The sequence below is a fragment of the Electrophorus electricus genome, chromosome 6 (genome assembly GCF_041902795.1).
Source record: "Electrophorus electricus isolate QZ-2024a chromosome 6, ASM4190279v1, whole genome shotgun sequence".
NCBI lineage: Eukaryota > Metazoa > Chordata > Actinopteri > Gymnotiformes > Gymnotidae > Electrophorus > Electrophorus electricus.
The window spans coordinates 23462801-23489555 of record NC_137502.1 but is presented as its reverse complement, the minus strand read 5'-3'; the positions used below and the strand labels follow the sequence as shown (position 1 = coordinate 23489555).

Sequence of the window (26755 nt, the reverse complement as noted above, 5' to 3'; positions counted from 1 at the left end):
GGATGATTGATAATTAGGCCTTGGGGTGTCACTGAGGAGCCTGGACTAATTTTTCATTCAGTTCACAGAGAGACTGGATCAAGGTCCAAACCAGTCCGTGTTCTGTCAACTCTGCTTGGGCTATAAACAACCGCATTATTTGCTAATCTGTCTCCATGAGGGAAAGAGAGAAGCCCTGAACCAAGGCAGACCCAGTTTTGTTTGCAGGGAGGTAAAACATTAGGGTTAGAGTTACCGATGCCATTATTTTTGTAATAAATGCAATAAACTGACAAAGAGTGACCTTTCACTCGTTTTCCTGTGATGTGTGACATCATGCTTTTTCCACCCACTCAGAAAAACCTCCAGTCTCACGCTAATCCACAGGCACTGAATGCCTGTCTGATTATGGTGAAGCTTCAAGTACTGCGAATCCAATAATAAACTGCCTTAAAAATGGCAAATCACAGTCTGTGTGCTTCTCTACATGTGTGACAAGGCACAACATGGTGCATCATCAGAAACATCCAGATTCCCACAGCACAAGTGACGGACAGAAGCTCCTGTTTGGCTCCTGTGTCAATCACAAGCACAAGGGCGTCTGCTGACAAAGAACTGCAGTCCAGCCTTTTGATGCTGAACGTGGCACTAACACTGCTAATTCTGCTTGTCGGCACATGTCTGGGCACTCCTGAATAAACGTGAAGTGCATCCCACACAGTAAGCTGGCCGCTCTTTCAGCTATAAACGGGTTAACACACACTGTCGGTGACACGCTGATAATACATCGCCTTTCATCCCGTCCGTGTGTCTGAGCCGTGGCTGTCAGGCTAAAATGTTAATTTGAAGCCTGAATAGACACACACGCACACACACACACACACACACACACACACACACACACACACACACACACACACACACACACACACCCGCACGCACACCCGCACGCACGCACACTCACATATATACATGAGCGAGCACACACACACACACACACACACACACACACACACACACACACACACACACACACACACACACACACACACACACACACACAAAAAGGCTGGCTGCGGCGACACAAAACTGCTGCCTGTGTTTATCAGAGTAAACTACAGGAGCACACAAGATCAACAGATCAAAGCTGCCCTCTCTCAGGGTCAAAGTCTCAGCTGAAACAAGCTTTGACCTTTGATGCCATACATGCAGTGCTAGAGCACAGGTTAGCAGGGAGGCATAGACATAGACCCGTAGACCAGTCTACGAGGTCCAGTCTACGGGGACCAGTCTACGAGGTCCAGTCTACGGGGGGGACCAGAAGGGAGGCACAGACATCGACCCATATTTCACTATTTTCAGTATTACAGACACCGCAAGGTTACATTCACTTACGTTACATTAATTTAATCTCACTTGTAAATTTAAGATATTATACCAGAAATTTCCTATTGTCCAGGTCTGAGTATTATGTTTACATGGGCAATAACTCATTGTATGCACCCACACTTCGACAGCACAACAAAACAACACTGGGACCAGTAGCTCTGCGGCAGGTAGAACAGAACGGACAGGGCCCTGAGTGTTCTGGATGGCCCTGAGAGGGTGATCTCCTTTAACAAGCTGTCACGAGACATGGGTAGAACGGAAAGCCTCTGAATCCTCCCGTCATTGAGCTGGATATTGATTTATCAGTGCCTGTCAGTGCCTCTCCCTTGTTCTCCATATCAGTGTCTTATCCACAGCCTCGTCAATTCCCTCACCGCATATGAATTATAGCTAATCAATGCACCCTGCTGTCGTCTAAATGGGAAAATAGATTTTCTTTTGTTGTTCCTTTGTGGACGATGGAGAAAAATGAAATAAATAACATCTACTGAGACAGCTTGGGTCCTCAAAATGGTGGGGAAGACGACTGGCCTGAGGTCTTATCTTTAAAATGCCCCAGCCTCCGTCCTCTCCAAAATGGAAGCGGTAAATCCCAAAGACAGCTGGTCCAAATAAAATTCATGTAATTTACATGACCGTTAAAAAATAAGTCAAGCGGTGTCTTTTTTCCTGAGGAATTGTAATCCAACAGAAGAAAACTACAAAGGAACCTTAGAAACTAAGAGTAAAGGCAGAGATTAAAATCTGTTGACTTGTTAAGAGTTTTCTGCCTCTTGTTCAGCTCTTTCATTTTCTCCTGATTCCTCGTCCTGTAACGAGAGACACATTTACTGGGATCAATATCCATCCGTCCTCAACAGTGTCGTTGAAAAGGGAGAGGATGAAGATGGAAGATACAGCCTGAACCTGTTCGAGCTGATGATTTTCTCATTTGGGTAATCATCTGTCAGTCTAAGAAAGCAACGTACATAGCATTTCAAGGGGAATGTTTCTCAGGTCCGTTCAGTAGTGCCACGCTATACACAATGCATGAGACGGTTAGGACAATAAACACCTACAAACTATCTGTTTTACTTTTACAGCTCGAGCTAGCTCGGGGCAATGCAATTTCACGTTCATGTTAACATCCTCCCTGCCCTCTCTACAGGGTCACCAAAACATTGACTCCCACCGTCAGTTTTAGGGTCTATAAACAAAACAGATCTTCTCTTTGCCTCTATCAAAAATGAGCCATCCTCTTCTTCGGGAGTGTTCCAAGGACTGCCTGCGTCTCTGATTTGGACGGTTGACTGGAGCAGAACTGCCGAGGGTGAGAAAGGCGCCTTGCGCTGATTCCTATAGCTGTACTCGCTCTCGGAGGCTTGAGACCTTAGTCACCTCCTCCTACTTGCGTGTTGAGAGAGTGTGTGAGCCGACAAGCAAGGGAGACCAGGACAGTCCTTTCCTGTCTGTAGTCTGGGAGTCCAGTTCATCTGCCCAGAATTTCAAGAACAGGGGTATTGAAAAAGGTCCACTATGGCAGGAATTGCAGGCCCAGTCCAGACCGGGAGCGCGGTGCCGAAAACCTGCGGCTGTTGGTTGTGTTAGTCGCCCTCCCCACCTCCCGTGGGCTGAAGATACTCCATCCACTCCACCCGGTTTCCCTGGCAGGAGTGTTTTTAGGGGATTGATCCTTCCACAAAGGATCCGTGAAACATGTGTGGACGAGGCTGGAGATTGAGAGTACTCTCTGAATAAGCAGAGTGTCCATCAGTGAGAAAACACATGCCCTGTCTCTTCAATCAGGGACTCGAGAGCTTGAGGCGGCCTTGCACAGAGGGACTGTTTGTATTCATTATAACTTTAAAGGGGCTTTAAAGTTTACTTGGAGCCACTGCATGGAAACGGTGCCTGTAATCACCAGGATTGTGAAACCGTGCTGTGGTGGCCACTATAGAGTGTACTTCAGATTATTTAGTGATTGCCTTTACTTCATCTGCGCATGTTTGCTCATTATGCGTGAACATGCAGAGGGGTTTTCCATGATTCCAGTTGAAAAAGAAAAAAAAGGAATAGTTAGGCATGGGTGTCTGAAATGGTGTAATAAGCACGGAGGGGGAATAAGCGCGCTGGAGCCCTGTTTATGTCACAGCTGCAGGTTGTTATGTAGCCATCTGAATGGTGGGTAATACGACGCCAGTGTGGCTCGGAGCGAGAAAGGCTTCGGGAGAAAGCTTCATGCATTCAGATGTGACCTCTCACTGGGGATGAATGCGGCAGCGGATCAAAGGCGGCACGCTGCCCCGTGCCAATAAGAGAAAAAGACGCTTCATTTTCCAACAGGGTGATAAATGGCCACTCGTCGTCGTCGTGCAGGGGTGCGAGGGCGGCTCTGCATTCCAATGCCTCCTGCGGGAGATGCTCCTTTGTTTGGATCCATGGAGAGCAGACCAAGGTCAAAGCCAGGGAGGAGGGCCGGGAGGCTGGGAAAAACCACGACGGGCCGGCCAGGGGAAGTCTCGGCGATGTAGCTGCCGAGCAGACCATCGGGAAACTTGGGGGGGGCCGGGAAATGCCGACCTCGGAACGCGCTGCACGGCGGCTCTCGCTCAGCACGGATGGCGCGCTCCTCGGACTCACACCGAGCGGGGGCCCCATCTATCTGTTAGACAACCAGCGTGTTTCTGCACTGCTGTTTCTCATCTTGGACAGTTCCTGCAGCACGGCTATGTATCAGCGGCACCATGAGAGCATCCATCTTGCCACTCACCCACTTCAGGGCACTAGCAGAAACCCGGCTAATGACCCAACCTGGGCTTTGGGCGAGGTTTACCAGAGTATGCATCAAAGCAGAAAGCAAATCAGATCAAACTAAACTCAGCTTGGCTTGCAAATCTACGGGCCTTCCAGCTTCAGAGTCTCAGAAGCTGGCTTGAAAAGTCCCTTGAAATAAAAAAAAAAAAATTTTTAAAAAGTGGCTGAAGTAACTTTAGAGGCGGTAAGAATATGATAGAAGGTACATTGAGATAGAGAGCCCATAAGCAAAACCAGGAAAATCCCAGGTGACTCAGAAATCTTCTCCGAGGAAGGCAGCCCATTTCTGGGGGTGGCATCTGAATTGAAAAAGTGGGTGCGCACTTGCTTCATGGGAGCATCCGACCTCAAACCGCCTCACAGACGAACTCCTCTTCGCGCTCATGTTGTGGTCCGTGCAGGAGAGAGGATGTGGCTAACAAAGTGGTTCCTCACCACGAACCGAGCGCACTTGCTACCCTGCATGTCCGTGGTCGGCCCACCTGGGAGCATGCTGAACGCTGCAAAGCGTCCCCGCCCTCCTCTCCGAAAAGCGTCCCCCAGGACAGGATATGGCGTGGTGCGCGCTTCTCCGTAGGCATGCCGGTAAGGCTATTATGGCTTGCCACTGCCAGGCAACATGAGTGAAAAAAAACCCCGAACACAATAGAGAGTTTTCCTGGCCAGTTTATAGCCTTTGGCCCTGTGCTGTATCCTTCCTTGGCTGGTGCTGCTGCTCTGGCGTTAACCCAAGGGATTACCGGGAGAGGAAATGTGCTTTCCGCTCGGGCACACCGCTGATCCATGCTGCTAAGGGCCCTCTCCCAGCTAACGGGGACCATCAAGAGGCCCGTCCTCAAGGACCCACCCAGAAATCATCAGGACCTACCTCGGTCCTCCGTCGCCTGTAACCTGCCCAAGTACGGCTCAAATTAAGCAGATACAAAGAGGCAGGCGTGAGCTGAACGCTGGCGTTTAGGAAAGTCTAATCTCCACTGTGCAGTAAACCACTGAGGTGCTGTGGGCGATGTGGCTGGAAACTTCCGAACGCGCTCTGTGGGTTTTCCAGCAAACCAGCACGTGATCGCGTGGCGCTCTGCCAGCGTCTTGTGGGTGGGGGAGTGTAAAAATTTTGCTCTGAAAGCATATCTGAGCATCGAAAAAACCCTAAATTATTCCAAAAACTCTGTCACAGTTCAAAACATTTCAGGGCTGAGTTGCACTTGAAGCATGCAGAGCTACCGTTAAAGCTTCCTCTCAGGAGCTAATTTAGAGCAGGCCGGCAGTAGCAGTAGCCCATACCAGAGAGTGTGTGTGTGTGTGTGTGTGTGTGGGGCGGTGGGGGAAGCCACAGAAGTGTGTTACTCACAGGCAAACTGCAGGAGGGCTTCTCGACTGAGGACGGCGCCGACGCTGTTCTCAGCTCTGCACTGGTATCTGCCAAAATCAACGGCCTCGCTGACGTTGTGTATTACTAAGTTGCCGCCGATCAAACTGTAGTGGATATCGGCCTCTACATCTATGTGTGTCCTGTTGATCAGCCAGCTGCAAACACAAACGTCTGATTAGAGGAAGAACAGAGGAATACTAAAGCGTGCACTCAGAAGCAGACACTGAATGCTATTATCAGAATTGCAGATGAATTCTTTTTTGCCCCCTTTTCACTGATGATAAACAGTTATTTCTTATAGTCTAAGTCCTCTGATAGGAGCTGGGCCAGTATACATTTAAAGGCCAGACAGCGCTATTGATCTAAACCACAAGACAAACTGTATCAGTGTCTGCCAATTCACTCAAATACAGAAGACATGATCAGTTCACCTCAGAAGTCTCTTTATTCACGCGTAATAAGCTCTGCGATTCATCCAGGAGGGACACAGGGGACCGATCAACCCTTTGAGAAGTTGAAGCTCTTCCCCGCGCTCTGATATATATACCCTCAAAACATAATGGAAACTACAGACTGAACTACAGCCCCAAGCATGAGCAGGCCTGCCAGGCCTGGATGTGTTTCGGCGCCGCAGAGTTTTGAGGTTTTCCCGCCACAGCAGATTAAACTCCAGAGCTGTTCCTCAGAGTTCTTCCAGTGATTGGTCGATTGGTAAAGAGCGTACCGCTGTGAGAGTCCAGGACTGGTCTAATGTGGCAGCGCTGGAACATCATTCCAAAAGGCCAAAGCCTGCAGCGCGTTACTGCCACTTTATCTGAAATGCCACATCTGCAATGGTCTAAGGATTAATAATAAAACTCGAAAAAGATATAATGCGGCTTATTAGCCATTTATTTAATCCGGGTTAATGAAATGATAAGACCTGTACCTGTATGTGGGAGCAGGACTTCCTCTCGCTTCACAGCTCAGCGTGACTTTCTTATCGTCGGAGTCCAGGGCAAAAATGACGTCATCCGGCTCCTGGACGAACACAGGCCCAAACTCTTCGCTTTCTACATACAAAAAAACCAAACAAAATAAAAACAAACAAGAAAACCCTCACGTCAAGTCTCTTTACCAATACAAATGTTTAAAAGATGCTTTTTAGTAAAACATATGCAAATGGGGACTAATGGTGTCAGAAGAGCATGAGCCAACATTGAGTTACAGCGCCGGCTGAACGCTAGCACAGCAAAGTGATTGCGCTTGGAATTCTGCGAGCTCCCTCACTCCAGAGCTCTGCGGACGAACTCAATAATATTTCCCTGCAGGGTTACTGAGAATTGTTCCAATTTAGAACTCTTCTGAGTATCATCCACGCTGAAGCTCTAAATGAAGGAGTGATAATCGCACTGCCATATTAAGGTGCATTTTTGAGGATATACAGTCTTAATTACATCCAGTCTACACTGGCTTTTTTCCACAGTTCATTTAATCTACCATTCTGGAATCTCTACGTACTGCGCTTCTTTGCAGAGGTTCTCGGGGAGAAGCCTTGTTCCAAAGAAGGCTGCCAGCATCCTTCGACGCCCCACATATTCAGTCTTTTTGTGTAAACAAGTCAAGTCTCATGGATTAGCTCGTGATCCTGTTTTCCTCCTACGCTGTGATTTGTCAGAAAGGATCCCCGAGATGTCCCGACTCAGGGAATATGGAGTGACTTCCCACAGACGGACTCTTCATGTTGGCTTTGCCATTCACCCTCTGCTCACTGCTACACGTCAGCAGGGGAGATGGCAGGTAAGTAACAGCCGAGTTTAGCTGAAGAGCAGGAAACGTGTGTGTGTGTGTGTGTGTGTGTGTGTGTGTGTGTGTGTGTGTGTGTGTGTGTGTGAGAGAGAGAGAGAGAGAGAGAGAGAGAGAGAGAGAGAGAGACAGACAGAGAGAAAGATAGAGGTAGAGAGAGAGTGTGAGGACACAGCATCTGTGCATATCTTGGCCATTTGTTGTGAGTTGGATATCTGAATTCTCACTAGATTATAAATGCCCAGTGCTGCATGCATAATGAATCTTGCAGTGCAGTGGCTACATTACTCTTCTCTCCTGGTCTCCTCTCTACAGTACAGCTCCTCTCTACAGTACAGCTCCTCTCTATCATACAGCTCCTCTCTATCATGCAGCTCCTGTCTACAGTACAGCTCCTCTCTACAGTAGAGCTCCTGTCTATCATACAACTCCTCTGTACAGTACAGCTCCTCTCTACAGTATAGCTCTTCTCTACAGTACAGCTCCTCTCTATCATACAACTCCTCTCTACAGTACAGCTCCTCTCCATCATACAGCTCCTCTCTACAGTACAGCTCCTCTCCATCATACAGCTCCTGTATATCATACAGCTCCTCTCTACAGTACAGCTCCTCTCTACAGTACAGCTCCTCTCCATCATACAGCTCCTCTCTACAGTACAGCTCCTCTCTACAGTACAGCTCCTCTCCATCATACAGCTCCTGTATATCATACAGCTCCTCTCTACAGTACAGCTCCTCTCCATCATACAGCTCCTCTCTACAGTACAGCTCCTCTCTACAGTACAGCTCCTCTCTACAGTAGAGCTCCTCTCCATCATACAGCTCCTCTCTACAGTACAGCTCCTCTCTACAGTACAGCTCCTCTCTACAGTAGAGCTCCTCTCCATCATACAGCTCCTCTCTACAGTACAGCTCCTCTCTACAGTACAGCTCCTCTCTATCATACAGCTCCTCTCTACAGTACAGCTCCTCTCTATCATACAGCTCCTCTCTACAGTACAGCTCCTCTCCATCATACAGCTCCTCTCTACAGTACAGCTCCTCTCTACAGTACAGCTCCTCTCTTCTCTCCATGTCTCTAATCTACATTACAGCTATGGTCACACCCATCACTTCCTCCTCAGGCAGGGCAGCAAGAAAGCACTTGCCATGTCTTTAAAGAGCAGGGAGAACCCAGCTGTTTTTCCAAGTGGCTGAGGTGAGCTCTAAACCAAGAGACCAATGATTTTCAGACCAGCGTGGGCGCTGATTAGGGTGGAGAGCTTATAATGTCCTACACTGCAGTGCCTTAGCAGAGGTTTTGTGAACAGGGAAGACAAGGATGTAGAACACGGTGACACGTTTATAGCTTGGCACGACAGCGTCAGAAGGAGCAGGGCAAGCAAACGTACTGGATTCGATTCAGACTGTTCCTCTTTGAACCGAAGACGATCGATTTTTACAATTAGCGGTTTTGTTAACTAACGCGAGTGAAACAAAACAAGGCTTTGAGTGAAGCACTTCTCTAATCCAAAAGCTTTATGTACTTAAACTTCTCTAATCCATCCCTTTACATGTACTTTAAACATCTCTAATCCAAACATTTATATGTGCCTAAACGTCTCTAATCCAAACCCTTATATGTGCCTAAACGTCTCTAATCCAAACATTTATATGTGCCTAAACATCTCTAATCCAAACCCTTATATGTGCCTAAACGTCTCTAATCCAAACCCTTATGAGTACCTAAACTCCTCTAATTCAAACATTCAAATCTTAGACAACCTCTCAGCTAACCCGCATCCTGCCAGATAACAGAGTGCTTCGTGTCACATGGGCTTCTCCTCAACAACTTTCGGCCATTACGCACATCACTAGTCACGTCCTCTGTAAATCATTAACACCTATGTATAGTTTCCTGAACCCTCCATTAACACCTATCTAAAGTCTTACGTGTGATGTGTAGCCAGTCCGGGCCGAAGACGTAGGCTCAGACGTCGGGACATGTTTTCCTTTTAACATTCACGTCACGAGTAGACCGAGGTGGCGGAATGGTCGAGTAATGAACAAACGACACACGTAAACGACGTTCGCAGCTCAGAGTCACAGACACACACCAGGCATGGAAGCTACGTTGTGCCCATCAGATGGCAATCCCTCTCTTGGCTTGGCAAGGCACTGTCCTTGGCTTTTGTCAAAATCCTGCTTGACTGTGAAATCTTCTTCTCACATTCGGTATACAAAAGCGACACCATGTTGCTTGGTTGAATAATTGGCTTTGTGTTTTGGCAGGAATAAGAGTTCAGTGAGTACTTACTATACATTTCTGCACATCTCTGGGCCTAGACAATACACGGTATTTATAAAATACACAGACATGTTGTTTCCAAGCAAACGGCCCAAAGACATGTTTTGCAATCCTATAATACCATTTCAGCGTCAAAAGATAATATTCTATCATGAGGGTAAATTATCCCTAAAACAATTTTAGGTATTAAAACTCACAGTAGCATACATTATCTATATATATTAAGACAATGAATATGTATACTGGTTGTCACGGCTCAGGCATTTTATTTTATAACAAACTCAAAGGTTTAAGAGAATGCTCCATCAGCAGTGATTAGGAGTTAGTCGGAGTTGCCGGTGAAGAAGTTTCTCTCCGTTCAATGATCTGGTGACAAAAGAAGCTTGGCTTCCGCTCACTGGGAAGCCAAACGGAGTCTCAAAAGCTTCTTGTCAGCAGAACGTAATTCCATCAGGAAATAAAACTTCCTCTTGAATCATACATAAATCACGAGTCCAAGAGGAGAATGGAGACCATGGTGGGGCAGAAGAAACCCATCCATCTGCTGGAGTCTTCAGGAAAAAAAAACAAAAACACCACCACCACTGCCAAGCAATTTGCTGCAGTTGAAATGCGCTGGGCTCTGCGGCTCTTACACATCAGGGCTTACAGGCTTCAGCCAGTAAAAACAACCAAACAACCAAACAAACAATAAACCCCCACTCTGTGTTCACCCTCTAGTCATCTGCACATTAGACACAAAGTGAAGGTATGCAGACGTCTGCCTGACGTCTAATTAACATACTATTCTCAAGACCTTCTGGCCATGGGATGCGCGCAAAGCCGAAGGAAGCGGTAAGGAGGGTCGTCCCTGCGCATGAGCAAGCCATCGCCCCCGGGCATCTGTTTTGTTGCTGCATGGAACAAGGCACTCGAGTGGTTAATCAACTGCTAATTCCCTCCAAACCAATGGTGTCAAGTTGCCATCCTGAGGGAGCACGATTGCAGCACAGTGATTTCCCTCCATTATCACACCTGATGCAAAGTATCAGCTAATTATGAAGCCCTTTCAGGTGTGCACGAGTCCGAAACCTCCCACAAAACAGTAGAGAGTTCTGGCCTCGGAGGCCCTGGGGTTTAAGACTCGCTCCCTGAAACCAGAACATGGCATTGTGAAGTTTATTACGCAGCTTGCGGCCAGGAACAGCAACAGATACGATTGTCAGGAGTACCACTTGCCAACAACAGGCCATGCCTTGTGCTCAGGAATGCAAAGGAATCAGCACTAAAGTAAATCTTGGTTATATAATTATAATTGTGACCTGTCATAGTCTGGCAGGTATGTGCATCGTAAACATGTAGTTAGTGGGTACTGTGGGTTTTACCAGGGGCTGTAAATGACATGACTCAGTCCTGCTCGGGGAGATTCATCACAACGCGCTCTTGTTTAAGACGGGTGTGGGGGAGGGTCCTCAGCGCGGGGCGGTCCTCAGGCCCAGCCAGAGGGTGTGCTACTGAGAACACCTAAACCCCTCGGACGAGACGCACACCCTACTGAGTGCACCACTCAGTACAACCGACGGGCAGCCAAGCGCTGTCGACAATCAGATATTTATAATACAAATATAAAAAGACTAACATCATATTATAAGAGAAAGACAGAGAGAGACAGAGAGAAAGACACACACACACACACACACACACACACACACACACAGAGAAAGAGACGTTTATGTTTTGTAATGTGGGTTATGCAGGAAAGAATGAAAAAGTGTACTGTGGAGCTAATAATTACACTCTGCCCACACACACTTTCATGAGTCTTCTTCTCAAATTCCCTTTAATGAAGCTCTCTCTTTCTCTGTCTCACTCTCTCTCTCTGTCACAGTAGGAGTCAATGCCCTCATTGTTTAAAAAGACTGCTGTCTGCTGTCTTTTGTCTGCACAATACAGAGAAAATACAGTGTTAAACTTATATTACTTTGGAAAAATTTGTGCAAATTCTGGGTGCATCATGGACATAGGGATCAAAACCAACCTGCCAACCAGTCAATCGACCAATCAAAAAATGACAAACACACGTAAACAGATTCAGTACAGCACAGAACGGCTGGTGAGGCTTTGCAAGCCAGCCTGGCCCACAATGAGGGTAGACCCCGCGGCCCCGTTTGAAACACCACGAGCTGCGTCTGAGCGAGGGGAGAGCAGAAGGCGTCTCGCAGCCGTGTCTAGGCAGCGCGTCTGCACGGACGTGCCGCTCATCAGGGCCTGCTGGGACGCGGCGTGTGGGGTAGGTGCTGAGTGCTTTATGATTTAGCTGCTTGATAATGTCAGAGGGATCAGTCATCCGAGAGGAGCTCCGCGGGCCATCAGTCTCCCTGCCTGCTCTGTCCCAGCTGTGGCGTATTACATCCCGCTCACATCCTGCCAACAGGGAAACAGGAGGAACACGGTTGCTCGGAAGCACCTGTGCCCTGTTAGGGTGGGAGGGGTGGGCGTGTGGGGTGTGGGAATTGCTGGGCGCACGGTACTGTTCTGTCTGGCAGGACAAGTCCCATGACCCCACTCAGAGCCGGTCGGACGCGCTCACCTGCTCCCACCGAGCCGTGAATGGCTGGTTTAATGTGGCACAAATGTCACTGCAGGGAGCCGAAATTCACTTAAACACTCATGTGATCCGGTGAACTGAATATGACCATTAATCTGTAGTGTTGTTTTTTTCATAACTAGGATTTCCTACGGAAGCAGAAAGGAAACTTTTTGAGACAGTTTGTCAAAAAACCTTGACACATCTGTTAGAAAAACAAAGATTGCACGACCTGCAAGTGTTGCATGAGCATCAGACCCTAGACTCCAATCGTTCCAAATAAACGCAGAAAATGCTTTCTTGTTTCCTAAACCTATGAAGCAATAGAAATATATTGTGTGAAATACGGTGCATCAGAAAACACCTGACCCAAAGCAATATCAAAGTCCTCCATCACATAATCTTCTCATACAGCGGCAAAGTGATTCGTCTCCAAAGGTAACGCTGATGGTTCCATAGGCCGCAACTGCGTCGGAGACGTGCGGCAAAAATCTACCAGCACAAGAAATTATTTATTTGTAATGATAGCTGTCATACTACGGCTTCCTCCTGCACCTGGGCAAATTCTCGATTTCCTTCGCTGACAAATGAATCCATCAGGCAGGAGACGGAAGGACCGCAGGGAGTGCCGAGATGTGCCGACGATCCCTGTTCAATTTCCTACAGGCCGCGACCCTGGCCGCATCTCGCGCCGCGCCGCTGTGATGAGTAGAACAGCCTGGCCTTCCTCTCTAGGTCACCCCGGCCATTATGCACGTGCGCACCCGTGGTGATGGCTTAGTTACGACGGGCGCGCGTGGGAACCGGCCTGCGCCGTGGCTGCCTGCGAGATCCCTAATTAGCCGCAGGCGTTAGTGAGAAGGAGGGGGCTGTCTGACGGGAAGTGTTAAGGATTTTAAATGGACTGGAGGGCACGGGTCATTGCACTGGACTGAAACAGAAGCGCTGCGCGCATTCCGTCAGCAGGCCTCAGAAACGCGTGAGACCGACGGCGATGGTATGAGATCAGAGCGCATTTCGTGAAAAGGCGAGAGGAGGGTGCGAGATCTACTGTGCCTCTTACTGAATCCATGCCACCACTCTCACCTTCGCTGCGGTAGTCCTCCTGGGAGCCGAGGGCCGACAGCCCCACCCTGGAGAAGGGAGGCCAGTCTTGTATGAAGGAGGCCACGCCCCCACGGCCCTGCCGTGCCCTCGCCCGGGGGCTCAGCGCGGAGGAGGAGGAGCTGTCTGGCTTCATCCGCAGCACGGCGGCGTATGGCACAGGTCGCCCGGCAACCGATCTGGCGAGATCTGTAAGGGAGAACAGACCCAGGATGGGTTCACGGAGAGAGCAGACAGCGGCACTAGATTTGCTCTTCCATTTTTATTCTGAATGTCATTCATTTTTACTCTTGTAAAAAGCAAGAAAGAAGCAAAAGAACTATAATAAATTTTAAAAAAATTACAGTTACAAAATTACAATTATATGTGTAAGTGACATGATAATGAAAAAATGCACTCACTGAGAAACTTATTCAAAGACAGAATTCTCATCTATTCCTCAGCCATTCATTTTGCCCGGAAACACAACGCTAATTATATTCCTATCATGTTACGTCAATCAGATCAGACTGCTTAATCCCTACACTGGTGGAAATCACTTATTTTTGTTTGAAACCCCACCAGCAGAGGTGGGCAGCACAGGAATTGATGTCTTAATTCAAACCTGCGTTAGTGCCTGTTCAAGTCCCTTCTATTCTTGGCCTCCAAATTAAACCTCAAACATGTACTGGCTCAACTCTTCTACATCAAGCTGCATCTCTTTGTAATAAGCAAAACCTGATGAACCATCAACTTTAGTGCTTTGTCCTGTGCGTAACACACGCTGCGCATAACTCTTCTTTAACCTCTAGAAACTGAAGTCACATGTCACGCAGACCTGAATCTCAGCAGACATGCTCGAGCCAGGAAAGATAAATAAAAACTCAGTTGACATTTATAGGCTCCTAATTGAAGGCAGACTTGGGATACTTGCAAAATATAACCTACGCTGTCCCGTGCCTCCACTCCAAATCCTGAAAATGTAGAGGCTGATACCTGGAGACCGAATTAAGGAAATGGCAACCACATGCGCTTCCTGAAGTACGAGCCCTCTCTGCTGATTCCAGTGGGTGTCGTGACCCCACTTAGATTGAGAGCTCAAAGGGGAGCATGAGCTTTATAGTCTCAGCGATATGGGTGCAGAGGAGCCAGAGACGAGACAGTCCCCGAACCGGCAGGTGTCTCGTCTGACAACAAAGGTTTCGTGCGGGGAAGTATAGGCAGTAACCGAACTTGAATAGAACGATATGAATGGATGCTGGGGTTAACAAACGACAGGCAGACATGCACACGGGCATGGGGGAGACAGAACAAAAGGAGGGAGGATTACAACACACACGGGCAGACCTGCAGACAGCCGCTGCCAAATCAATGACTCATAAGGGTACGCAGGCACTGTATACATCAATATACCCTCAGCGATCTGGAGATGAACTCTGCAGCCTGACTAAAGATTTCAACGTTCTTAAATAAGTTCAATTGTCTATTCACCAGACACATCAGACATGTTAACCCTCTGCCTATTATCCTCTCAGTCATTAATATGATTTGTCTAGGGTATTTCTTAGCTGAGTTATATCCATTCACTTTGCACATATTCTGCATACAGATATGGTGTACGTGCCTGTGTACATGCCTTGACACACACACACACACACACACACACACACACGCTCACACACTCACACACACACACATACAAAGTGTATGATCTCTTTTTTCCTCTCTCTCTTCACCAGCTGGATGACTTGCACATACATCACTGCCATTTGCAAGAGAAAAAAAACAACACAATACCGCCCTGAACGGAACAGGAGAAACTGGAACAAGTTTGTTTAAAGCAGAGTCGTCAACAGGCCCTCCATGACTTGCTCTCAGAAGTGCAGGCTGTAAAACTGGGCCTGGGCTGCACTGTCAGAGAGCATTAGGCTCAATGCATCCTGCTCACACAATGCGAAGCCCTCCAGAAAACAATGACAGCAATATCCTCCCAGACCCGCCGCTGTACAGGGAGATTTAAAACGGCCGGCAAATTAAACCCATTAATTTTACTCTTTCGTTTAAGATTTAAAGCCTAAACAAAACCTTTAAATCTAGAAGTAACAAGAAGGGTTTATGAATTGTAAGGCCTAGAATAATGATCTTCTGAGAGATCTGATGTTTCATTTTACTTGTGAATATTTTTTTATTTGTGCATAACACGCTTTTGGAAGATTTGAGCCATGACACTAGGCAAAATGAGTTCAACCTGAAACTAATATACTATTGTTAAAACAGGCATGGTTTTAACATGCAGTAATGCATTTTAAATCTAAGACCTATTCACAAACACATAAAGGTCAAAGGTCTGATAAGAGACCTTGCTGCAGTCTCCACGGTCTGCAGAGTGATTGCTTCCCTTTGTGTGACAAGGCTATATTACAGCAAGGCACCGCTGGAAATAATCGTCCGCCTTTAGGGACAAGCCTGCAGCTTAGACAAGACAATAAATACACTGTCAATGACGGAACGTGCAATTACTTTGCTGATTTACAACTGCTCTAAACCCTACTTTGTGAGCGTAGGCCACCTCTTCAATTAAGCGACTAGGGTTTGAAGTCAACTAACTCGGATAGAAGTTCTAAGAGTGGAGTGCTGGTGTCATGGTGAACAGGTAGGGGACAGGGGCTTGGATGGGGCGCTCGCCAATTCATTTACAAGGCAAACGTAGACGGAAAAGGTTTTAAAAGGTACCAGAAATTCAGACTGAAAAATATTTGGTATGTTTACTGGTCATTAATCACATACAATATCGATGAGAATGTGTTTGACAATTAGTGCCTGTTGGACACGCTCTCATTTCATGAGAACATTTAACTACAGGATGTCAAGGCTAGAAAGCAGAGCTGTAGCTCTGGGATCACATGTACAGATCCACAGACCACCGCACGCGTTCATCTGGACTCGGTATACTTACATATTTGAACTGAGAGTAGCTACGATTGCTGCAAAGTAATTTGTGGCATGTAGCTAGTTGGCATATTGCGTGACATGCTGGGACCCGATCTGGGAAACGGAGCGTCCGAGGAGGACAAGCTCGTGCCGACGTCGCGTGCAGCCAGAACGCAGGCAAACAGGGACATTCTGAGGCAAACAGGGACATTCTGAGTCCTAACACGCATATCCGAAATGGCGTCTGGCCAGAGCCAGGTTGTTCATTGGTAGTCAGCGTTGAAGGGCCGTGAACGGCTGCAGCAGGCTTGAGGCAGGCAAGAAGACTTCGCCGCTACGTTGCTGTCCTGCTCTCATTTCTCACCCAGACTGCTGTCACCTAGCTCGAAAGCCATCGGCTGCATAAAGGAGCCGCAATAAAACTGCAAAACAGCAGTTTGCCATTTCTCTTATATGTCTCCCATATTATGCATGACATGAGCGTTCCCAGCCAAAAGAAATGGCTCTTCCTGCCAGACATCTCCGAAGCCTCACCCCAGACCTCTTGGTCTCACAGCTCCACTGCACATCAAGTTCTTTTTTCATTACCGCGCTCTACCGGCTTTGGGGTTGCCAGTGCTCTTATCTTCTCTGGCTCCGTCCATCCAAATCAAGCCCAGAGTGGAAGAGATTCCCGAACGAGCCGTGTTTGACTGTACTGTAAAGACACCAAACCTCCTGGCTCATCAACAAAAGGTAAGCGTTTCATGGACGGCGGAGAAACCAAACACATTAAGCAACGTTGCGGTGGGGGCGAAAGAGAAAGAATGGGCACAGCTGGCTAGAGCTCCTCTTCAACCCTGATACGACCCTTTTTGTGGAGCGGATAGAGCTGGGGGTGGGTTCCCATGGAGGCTAGCTGACGGCAAACCCAGCCCATTCGAGGAGGCCATTTTTTAGCCTGTTCCGAAATTTCTGCCGATGAGGACCCGCAGTTGTGAAGCACCGGCTTCTTCTGATAGTAGCTAACAGTCGCCCTCTTGGGCGGGTGACAACAAACAGCAGCTCTGTGGTGAACAAAAGCAGTACGTTTTATGGAGATTTTTAACCCTCGGCGGTCCATTCAAGATTTTGCAATGTTTTTATTAATATCTCTGTAGTCTAGGAAACAGAGTAGTAGCTTATGGCACTCTATTCATTACTCTACTTATTTGACTTAAGAGTTCCAGGTGAGTAAATATGTAGTAGTAGAAAGATGTAGAGGTAGTCCAAATTTGCAGTGTGGCACACAAGGCATCTAGAGGAACAGAACGATTCAGAGAGACATCATTCAGCAGCTGTGGAAGCAAAGTGCTTCGATTCCAGGGAGTAATGGCATTTCACTGTAGTTAAAAATTTATAGTAAACACTGCTGTGTAGTACACAAGGTATCCAGAGGAACAGGATGTCTCTGAGAGCTGATGAAGGACCTTTTCCTGAAATGCCGTTTCTCTGTACTACACTGCATTTTTTACATATATATGTGTATTTTAAATATATATACAGCAGGTGAAATAAGTATTGAACACATCACCAATTTTCTAAGTAAATATATTTCTAAAGGTGCTATTGACATTCTCACCAAATGTCAGTAACAACCCATCCAATCCACACATGCAAATAAATCAAACCATAGATGTCCATAAATTAAGTTATGTGTAATGAGAAATGACACAGGGAAAAAGTATTGAGCACGCTTACTTAAATTTATTTAATACTTTGTACAAAAGCCTTTGTTGGTGATGGCAGCTTCAAGACGCCTCCTGTATGGAGAAACTAGTCGCATGCATTGTTCAGGTGTGATTTTGGCCCATTCTCGCACACAAACACTCTTCAAATCCTGAAGGTTCCATGGGCTCTTTCTATGAACTCTGAGCTTTAGTTCCTTCCATAGATTTTCAGTTGGATTCAGGTCAGGTGATTGGCTGGGCCATTCTAACAGCTTCATTTTCTTTCTCTGAAACCAATTGAGAGTTTCTTTGGCTGTGCGTTTTGGATCATTGTCTTGCTGAAATGTCCACCCTCGTTTCATCTTCATCATGCTTGTAGATGGCAGCAGACTTTTATCAAGAATGTCTCGGTACATTTGTCCATTCATTCTTCCTTCAGTTATATGAAATGTGCCTGTGCCGTATGCTGAAAAACAGCCCCACACCATGACGTTCCCGCCTGTGGCTGTGGCTCTCCACAGGTGGTCCTTGGCTCTTGGACAACTCTTCTGATAATTCTTTTCACTCCTCTGTCTGAAATCTTGCAGGGAGCACCGGGTCGTGGCCAGTTTATGGTGAAATTATGTTCTTTCCACTTCTGGATTATAGCTCCAAGAGTGCTCACTGGAACCTGCAGTAGTTTAGAAATTCTTCTGTAACCAATGCCATCAGTATGTTTTGCAACAATAAGGTTGTGAAGGTCTTGAGAGAGCTCACAGGTTTTAACCATGAGAAGTTTCTTGAGTGGCAACTTGGTAATGAGACAACTTTTTATAGGCCATCAGTTGAACCATCTGATATTAATTTACAGTAAGTGCCAGGATTGCTTTCTAAATGCTGATAGGCTCATCTGGTGTCATGACTTTGCATGGCTTTTTGCACCTCTCTTTCTTCATGTGATCAATACGTTTCCCCTGTGTCATTTCTCATTATTACACATAATTTATGGACATCTATAGTTTGATTTCGTTGCATGTGTGGATTGGATGGGTTGTTGCCGACATCTGGTGAGAATTTCATGTCAATAGCACCTTTAGAAATATATTTACTTAGAAAATAGGTGATGTGTTCAATTTACTTAAGTACAATGTACTTATTTCACCTGCTGTATATATATTTAAAATACACATATATATGTAAAAAATGCAGTGTAGTACAGAGAAACGGCATTTCAGGAAAAGGTCCTTCATCAGCTCTCAGAGACATCCTGTTCCTCCGGATACCTTGTGTACTGCAGTGTTTACTCTCTCTCTCTCTCTCTCTCTCTCTCTCTCTCTCTCTCTCTCTCTCTCTCTCTCTCTCTCTCTCTCTCTCTCTCTCTCTCTCTCTCTCTCTCTCTCTCTATATATATATATATATATATATATATATATATACACACACACACACACATACACATATACACACACACTGCCTTCAGAAATGCCTTAAATCATCATGGCATGGATTCAACAAGGTGCTGGAAACATTCCTCAGAGATTTTAGTCCATATTAACTTGATGGCATCACGAAGTTGCTGCAGGTTTGTCGGCTGCACATCCACGATGCGAATCTCCCATTCCACCACATGCCAGAGGTGCTCTATTGGACCGAGAGCTGGTGACTGTGGAGGCAACTTCAGTACAATGAACTCATTGTCATCTACATGAAGGGGCCCAAAGTTTGCCAAGAAAACATCCCCACACCATTACACCATCGCCACCCGCCTGGACCGTTGATACAAGGCAGGATGGATCCGTCATATTCTGACCCTACCATCCAAGTAGCAGAAATCGTTGACAGAGTCTAGCCCCAGTCCCTACCTGTGCAATTCTGGTCCTTGGTACCCCAAATTAATTACAATAACTAGATGCGACGTGTGTGTGTGTGTGGGGGGGGCGTTGCTGAAGTGTGGGGACATGATTAGCCGTAGCCTGCTAGATTAATGGAGATTTTCAGAGAGAGATTATATTGACAGAGGCTGATTATGCTTGAGCCTATTCCTTCGATAGCATATCATTAGGAATCGAGGAATCCATACATCATATGCAAACCATCCTCGCTGAGCTGAGAGCTCACTAAAGCTCGTCTTTGTCCTGAGCCTTAGTGCGCCTGCATGAATTCATAACGCAGCCCCCCTAATGGAATCGGCAGGAGTCTCGGCATATGCCATGAAGCTCAGACGACTGAGGTGTCCTTTGGAACTGTAGCGCGCAAGGACATGGGACATGCTGGGACATGGAATTTCATTTCGCCTCCATGATTCATGAAATCCAAATATCCAACAAAACCTTGGCTTGTACTCACACTTCTCCTCCCACGTTTAACATGCGAGGCACTAAAATTACTCACCTGGTTCCTCACTTTTCCCTAAGCCAAAAAACCCTCAATAAACAAATAAATAGAAGGTGGATTCGACTGGTCTGTTTTCTGAGGTTCTGTAATCGGCCGCACTGAACCGATCATCATCGTGGATCCTCAGCATTCTGTATGACGCTTATTCCAGGTCAGCTCTAGCGGTGTGCGTGGCATGATAATACACCAGCCTCTGCTGTGAGTGTGAGTCTATACACAGGATCGGCTGCCAGGGAGAATGCATGCGCAGTAAACTGCAGCCCTGGACACATGACTCCTTCGCCCTTGGTGGAAATGATTTCATGCAACGCTTGAAATTATTTTCAGCAAACCACACCCCGCATCTACATTCCATCTAGCATACATCTAATATTTAAGCCAGGGCATGCACACGGGCACGCACACGCACACGCACACACACACACACACACACACACACACACACACACACACACACACACACACACAGGATGACTTCCAATCTACTGTTAACTGGGCTTCTAAATCAAAGGCACCATGGATATTATGCGTTTCTGCACCATGTGACGTCATGGAACGGCATAGAAAACGCTTGACATGATTTAACAAGAAAACCTGACAGCCAGTCTCTGAGATAAATACAAGCCCCTCTTTTAGTAGGGGCACAGACAACTGCACATTAAATACTGTAATAACATAACTTAAGCTGGAAGGCATAAATCAGAAGAATGGCTAACATGAGATCCCTGCTGTAAAACTGAAAATCTGATAATGGAGGGAAGATTTGAGTGAATTTCCAGCAACAGATGGCTCTTCTCTCTTTATTCCCATGCAATGTGCTTAGGCAGGCCCCTTCATTAACACTAATTTCTCATAACAATATAAGCTCTGATCACAGACATGACTCAGTGTCATCTGCACACTGTTCAACGACAGTCTCCTCAGCCACAGTCCCACACATTGAGGACCCATCTGCCTTCTGACAGGGGCTCTCATAAGCACTCGTTACCCGTCAGTATTGGGATCAGAACACTTCATATGCAGAAGCAAACGAAATGGCTCTTATTTAGCACAGAAATATGTGAAGTGTTCAATGGTTCTGCATTCTCCACTTAAAATTTTTATTTATTTTTTTGGAAGGGACCAAAAATAGAGAGTTCAAGAATTGAGATCGTGACGCAGAATTATCTCCCGAAAAGGCATTGGTGAAATGCTTTGGTTGTTTTATTATAATTAATGAACATTGCAGAGCCTGTACAGAAACCCACACTGGTGACTGCTGCCAAACGTGCAGAAGCCCACACCAGTGTCTGCTAACAGTGCGTGCTGAGTCACACAGTGGTGCCAGCTGCCAGTGCGTGATAGAGCACACACTGGTGTCTGCTGCCAGTTTGTGCCGAACCACATACTCGTGTCTGCTGCCCGTCTGTGCAGAAGTACACACTGGTGTCTGTTGCCAGTAGGTTCAGAAGCACACAATAGTGTGCTGCCAGTGTTTGCAGAAGCCCACAATAGTGTCTGCTGCCAGTATTTGTCGAACCACACACTCATGTCTGCTGCCAGTGCGTGCAGAAGCACACAATAGTGTCTGCCGAACCACACACTCGTGTCTGCTGCCAGTGTCTGCTGCACACAATAGTGTCTGCTGTCAGTGTGCGCCAAACAACACACTCATCTGCTGGCAGTGTGTGCAGAAGCACACAATAGTGTCTGCCGAACCACACACTCGTGTCTGCTGCCTGTGTCTGCTGCACACAATAGTGTCTGCTGCCAGTGTGTGCCGAACCACACACTCGTGTCTGCTGCCAGTGCGTGCAGAAGCAGCTCCATAGTGCTCTCCACAGGTGTGGATGACAGCAGCCTGCTGAGTGCATGTCCAGATAAAACAACCGCGCTACTCTTATTGGCACGGGAAACTTGGGAAGTCTCACAAGCGTCACTGATGCTGTATTGACACTGAGCGCGGCACTGGTGCATCCCCTCCTGATTATATTTGAATTCGATTGGTTATCGTATTGTTGACTGAATGAAGATTGCTGAGCATTAAGGTCACCTGGCTTGGGTAAACAGAAAGGCTCTTGCGCATACGTTACGTGACAGATATATTTTCTTTTGCTTTGAAGAAGCACTCGAACATGAATACAACACAGCTCCCACTGAACACACAATCACACACACTCATACACACTCACAGACTCTTCAAAGTGCCCTGCATCAACCATGGTAAAACAACCATGTAGTATACGTAATGTAAAAAAGTTCCGCTAGCATGAGTGCAGAGACATTCAACGCACAGATCAGAAATATTTTATCTTTGGTCCTGCCTGCTTTATTCTGGTAAGTCTTCTAAGACATCTCTCTCTCTCTCTCTCTCTCTCTCTGTTTTATATACATATATATATATATATATGTATATATATATATGTATATAAAACTATGTGAGTACAGTTTATTGAGACTTGTTTCTAGAAATAGCACAACTACAATTACAATATCTAAAGACCGTTTGTTTATACTGTTCTTATACTAATGATGTTGCCAAATTTGACTGTAAAAGGCAATTGTTCCACAAGTGCACTATATATTCCTAACCAATTAAACTGAATATGGTCATTGTTTCCAGTTGAAATGTAGTTTTTACCCAGTAACTTGCCTTGATTCTTCTCTATAAGAGATCTTCACGATAGCTCTCAGAAGATTCCTAATCTCCTGGGGTCTGTTAGGCATATTTGGTGTGTAAATAAATTTCCACCATGGTCACACACTCATTAAAATCCGGTGCAGACGCTCTCCTGGCTCCAAGTTGGATTTGACATTTAATTTGGACTCTCCCCATATTAATAATGTAGCATGAAATTGTTGATGTTTGACTGATGGTTGAGAAATCGAAACCAATTCAGTGATCTGATAAAGCTGGTCTGACAAAGTGTCCTCACTAAAATTAACCACGAGGGCCCAGGGTGTGCTGCGTGAGCCAAGGCAGGCTGGGGGGAAGGGCGATTATGAACCTGGAACAGTGAGATGCTGCCAAGACCTCACGTGTCTTCATTGATTTGCAGAGAAACGCATCGGCGAAGAGGCGGCGGGAGAGCCGGTCCGGCCCGGCCCGGCGCACGTGACTGGCAGCTTGGCGCATGTGACTCGCAGCTGGGCCAACATGACCAACAGCTCAGCACACGTGAATGGCGGCTCGGCATGAAAGAGATGCACTCGGCAATATCACAGCAGGAAGAGAGACCCGAAGAAGACCACTGAAGGGAAAGCGTCTACAGTACAGTGCTGGGTTGCTTCTGTATTCCACAGACAAGGTGGAAGTGTGGATAACTGACGCTATAATTCACCTGAAAGTTAGCTCGGTGGTGTATAAATTAGCTTCTCATGACCGCATTCACTTCCAGGAAGGAAACGGATGAATCCCGCTCTTAGATCTGGCAAGCCATTCATAGTCTTGACTGCCTTGTCCCAAGCTCCGAAAAAAAAGAAAAAGAACCTTCCAAAAATTAATTTGAATGATGATCTAATATAGTAAATTTGGGATATTATCTAATGCATAACTGGCTGTAATTAATTCTAATTCTGCAGTAAGTGGAGGGTCTGCATGTGGGTGGGATGATGTGGGAGGAGAATGTGAAATAAATCGCCACTTTTTTTCATCGGAACCACAGTAAACCTGATTCCACAGCACCGGCCAGTTGTCAAAAACCCTGGACGCTGTGGGCCCCAGCCAATCACACGAAGGCTTCTTTTACAGGCTGACCTTGCTTTTCACGTACAGGCCGTGACATCCGCGTCAGGTCAAGGCTGCACCCATGGAACTGAAACACACAGAAGCTAACGAAGCACATGGCTCTCAAAAGCGTCCGCCTTGAACATACACTCACTGTCCAGTTTTCCAGTTTTACTGACTGTTGCGATTGTATCAACGTCCTTCTGCCTGGTTCATCAACAGTCAGTTTCTGACTGCAGGACCACGGCCAATCTTAAATTATTTAGGTGACCGTCCTTTACACAGCTGTCGCTGATGCTAACCCAGTGACATGGACCTGGGCGTTCATCAGGCCCAGTGGGTTTGGGTGCTGTAGTTTTTGACGCTGGTCTGTGTTGCCGTTGACTTGAGCATGGTCTTCCACCCAAAACAGTGATTCAGAAACTGAGCACTGGCGAAGGGCTGGAGGAGGTCTTAAATGAGTTGTGTTTAGTGACAGATGGCTTTGGACTCTCAGTGCACAGACACCAGGTGCTTCCAGTGAAGGTTCTAATGAAGGTTCTGACGTTGTTCTTGGGTGTAATTCTTGCAGCACAAGAAACCCCACACTGAGTGTTCCTGCCACGTTATAATTTTATAATCACAGACTTTTACAAATGTCCATGAGGTGTGTCCGATAGTAGCACACTGATGAGAGAACTCTAACCCAGACCGGCTAACAGCTCATACAGAGTGTCAGTACAAAACAGCATTGGGTGCTACAGGTAGAGGCAATTTGACATGTGTAGACAGTCTGACCCTATTAGAGGGAAACTCTGACACAAATCTGAATGCACCATGGAGACCCTGTCTCTCACTGCTGCTTTCATCCTGGCCCTGGACAACGGGACCGGGAACAGAACATGAATTCATGCCACGGGCTCCACTTGCATCCCGTACCAGGTCTGGCTCAACGGTGACACAGCTTCTGCAAGGAGACCAGAGTCCCATACACACATGCTCACACACACACACACACACACACGCACGGCTGGTAGGATGAGCTGAGCAGGAGACGCTGGGCGCAGCTGGTCCATTGCTAATTGCTAAGCTAATTGAAGGCTCTGGCTCTTTTACTGTCGAAACCATGACAACAGCAGAGACCTGCAGCAGCTTCCCTAACAGTTTGGATATGGGGATGTTTTAGTGTGCCTTCCATGTCAAATACTGAATAAAGGCACAGAGAGAGAGAGAGAGAGAGAGAGAGAGAGAGAGAGAGAGAGAGAGAGAGAGAGAGAGATAGAGAGAGAGTTGCTGGAAAGAGAGGGAACAAGAAAGATAGAGGGGGAAGAGGTAAAGAGGGAGGGAGAGACAGAGGAGTTGGGGAAAGAGGGGAAGAAGGAAAGAGAGGGAAAGAGATCAGGTAAAAGAAAGAGAGAGAGACATAGAGAGAGACACAGAGAGAGACATAGAGAGAGACACAGAGAGAGACACAAAGAGAGCGTGTGGCCTTGCTGAAATAACCAATCAGGGCACGCACTGTCAGCTGCAAAGGGCTATCCTACATGCAATGGATTGGCCAGATCAAAAATCAATGAGGAGAAATGGACTCAGCACAAACAAATGAAGCCACTCACCCCCCTCTGTAAACCAGGTAAAACAGGTCAAGCCCTTTGAGAAAACGGCAAATATGCAGAGGAAGCCAGCGCCTTATGTCATCTCCCACATGCTCACATACATTCACAGACCCACCCACACAAACACACACTCACACAAATAGATGCACAAGCGCGCACACACGTGCATTTCAGAAAACAAGTAATGTGGATGTGAATATGATGCACAACAAACCCTCAAACACGTCCCTGGACTCCCTTGACCATAGGCCATTGAGCAAAAGCTGTGAGAAACCATTGAATGATTAAGTTAAGCGTTTCCAGTAATCGCTGCTGTCATGCTAATTGCCTGAACTTGGACCTGCTTTCCCACAGTTTGGCTCCATCTGTCTGGGTCAGCTGCTACTGCTCCACAAGACACTCACACTCTGATATACCCAGTGACACACGATGACACAATGACACTCACACACCAATCAACACAGTGACACAGTGATACAGTATCACTCAGACACTGATATACACAGTGACACACGATGACACAATGACACGCACACAACGATACACTGACACGCAGCGATACCCACTGACACTCACACACCAATCAACACAGTGACACAGTGATACAGTATCACTCAGACACTGATATACACACTGACACTCACACACCAATCAACACAGTGACACAGTATCACTCAGACACTGATATACACACTGACACTCACACACCAATCAACACAGTGACACAGTATCACTCAGACACTGATATACACACTGATACTCACACACCAATCAACACAGTGACACAGTGACACAGTATCACTCAGACACTGATATACACAGTGGCACTCACACACCAATCAACACAGTGACACAGTATCACTCAGACACTGATATACACACTGACACTCACACACCAATCAACACAGTGACACAGTATCACTCAGACACTGATATACACACTGACACTCACACACCAATCAACACAGTGACAGTGATACAGTATCACTCAGACACTGATATACACAGTGGCATTCACACTGTTATACAGTGACACATTGATACATAAAGTGATTTAGTGACACGCACATTGATTCAGTGGCACTCAGTGTCATACAGTGACATTCACACACTGATACACACAGTGACACTCAGTGTCATACAGTGACATTCACACACTGATACACACAGTGACACTGATATAATGACACACTGATTAATACAGTGGCA

General features: G+C 46.6%; 1 protein-coding gene across 6 annotated transcripts in view; it reads right to left on the bottom strand.

The window, feature by feature from the left end:
- Positions 1-26755, bottom strand: part of cntn5 (contactin 5) — a 149845-nt gene that overhangs the window by 62413 nt on the left and 60677 nt on the right. For 4 of the 6 annotated variants that reach the window (XM_035525503.2, XM_035525504.2, XM_081716020.1 and 1 more), the window contains 3 exons: positions 13257-13463; positions 6459-6582; positions 5510-5685 (listed from right to left, as the gene is read on the bottom strand). In XM_035525503.2, coding sequence (XP_035381396.2) covers positions 5510-5685; positions 6459-6582; positions 13257-13463 — 507 coding nt within the window. Of the gene's footprint in view, positions 1-5509; positions 5686-6458; positions 6583-7030; positions 7154-13256; positions 13464-20242; positions 20373-26755 lie in introns of those variants that run through there. The other 2 variants (XM_081716021.1, XM_081716022.1) reach the window with 2 other exon arrangements.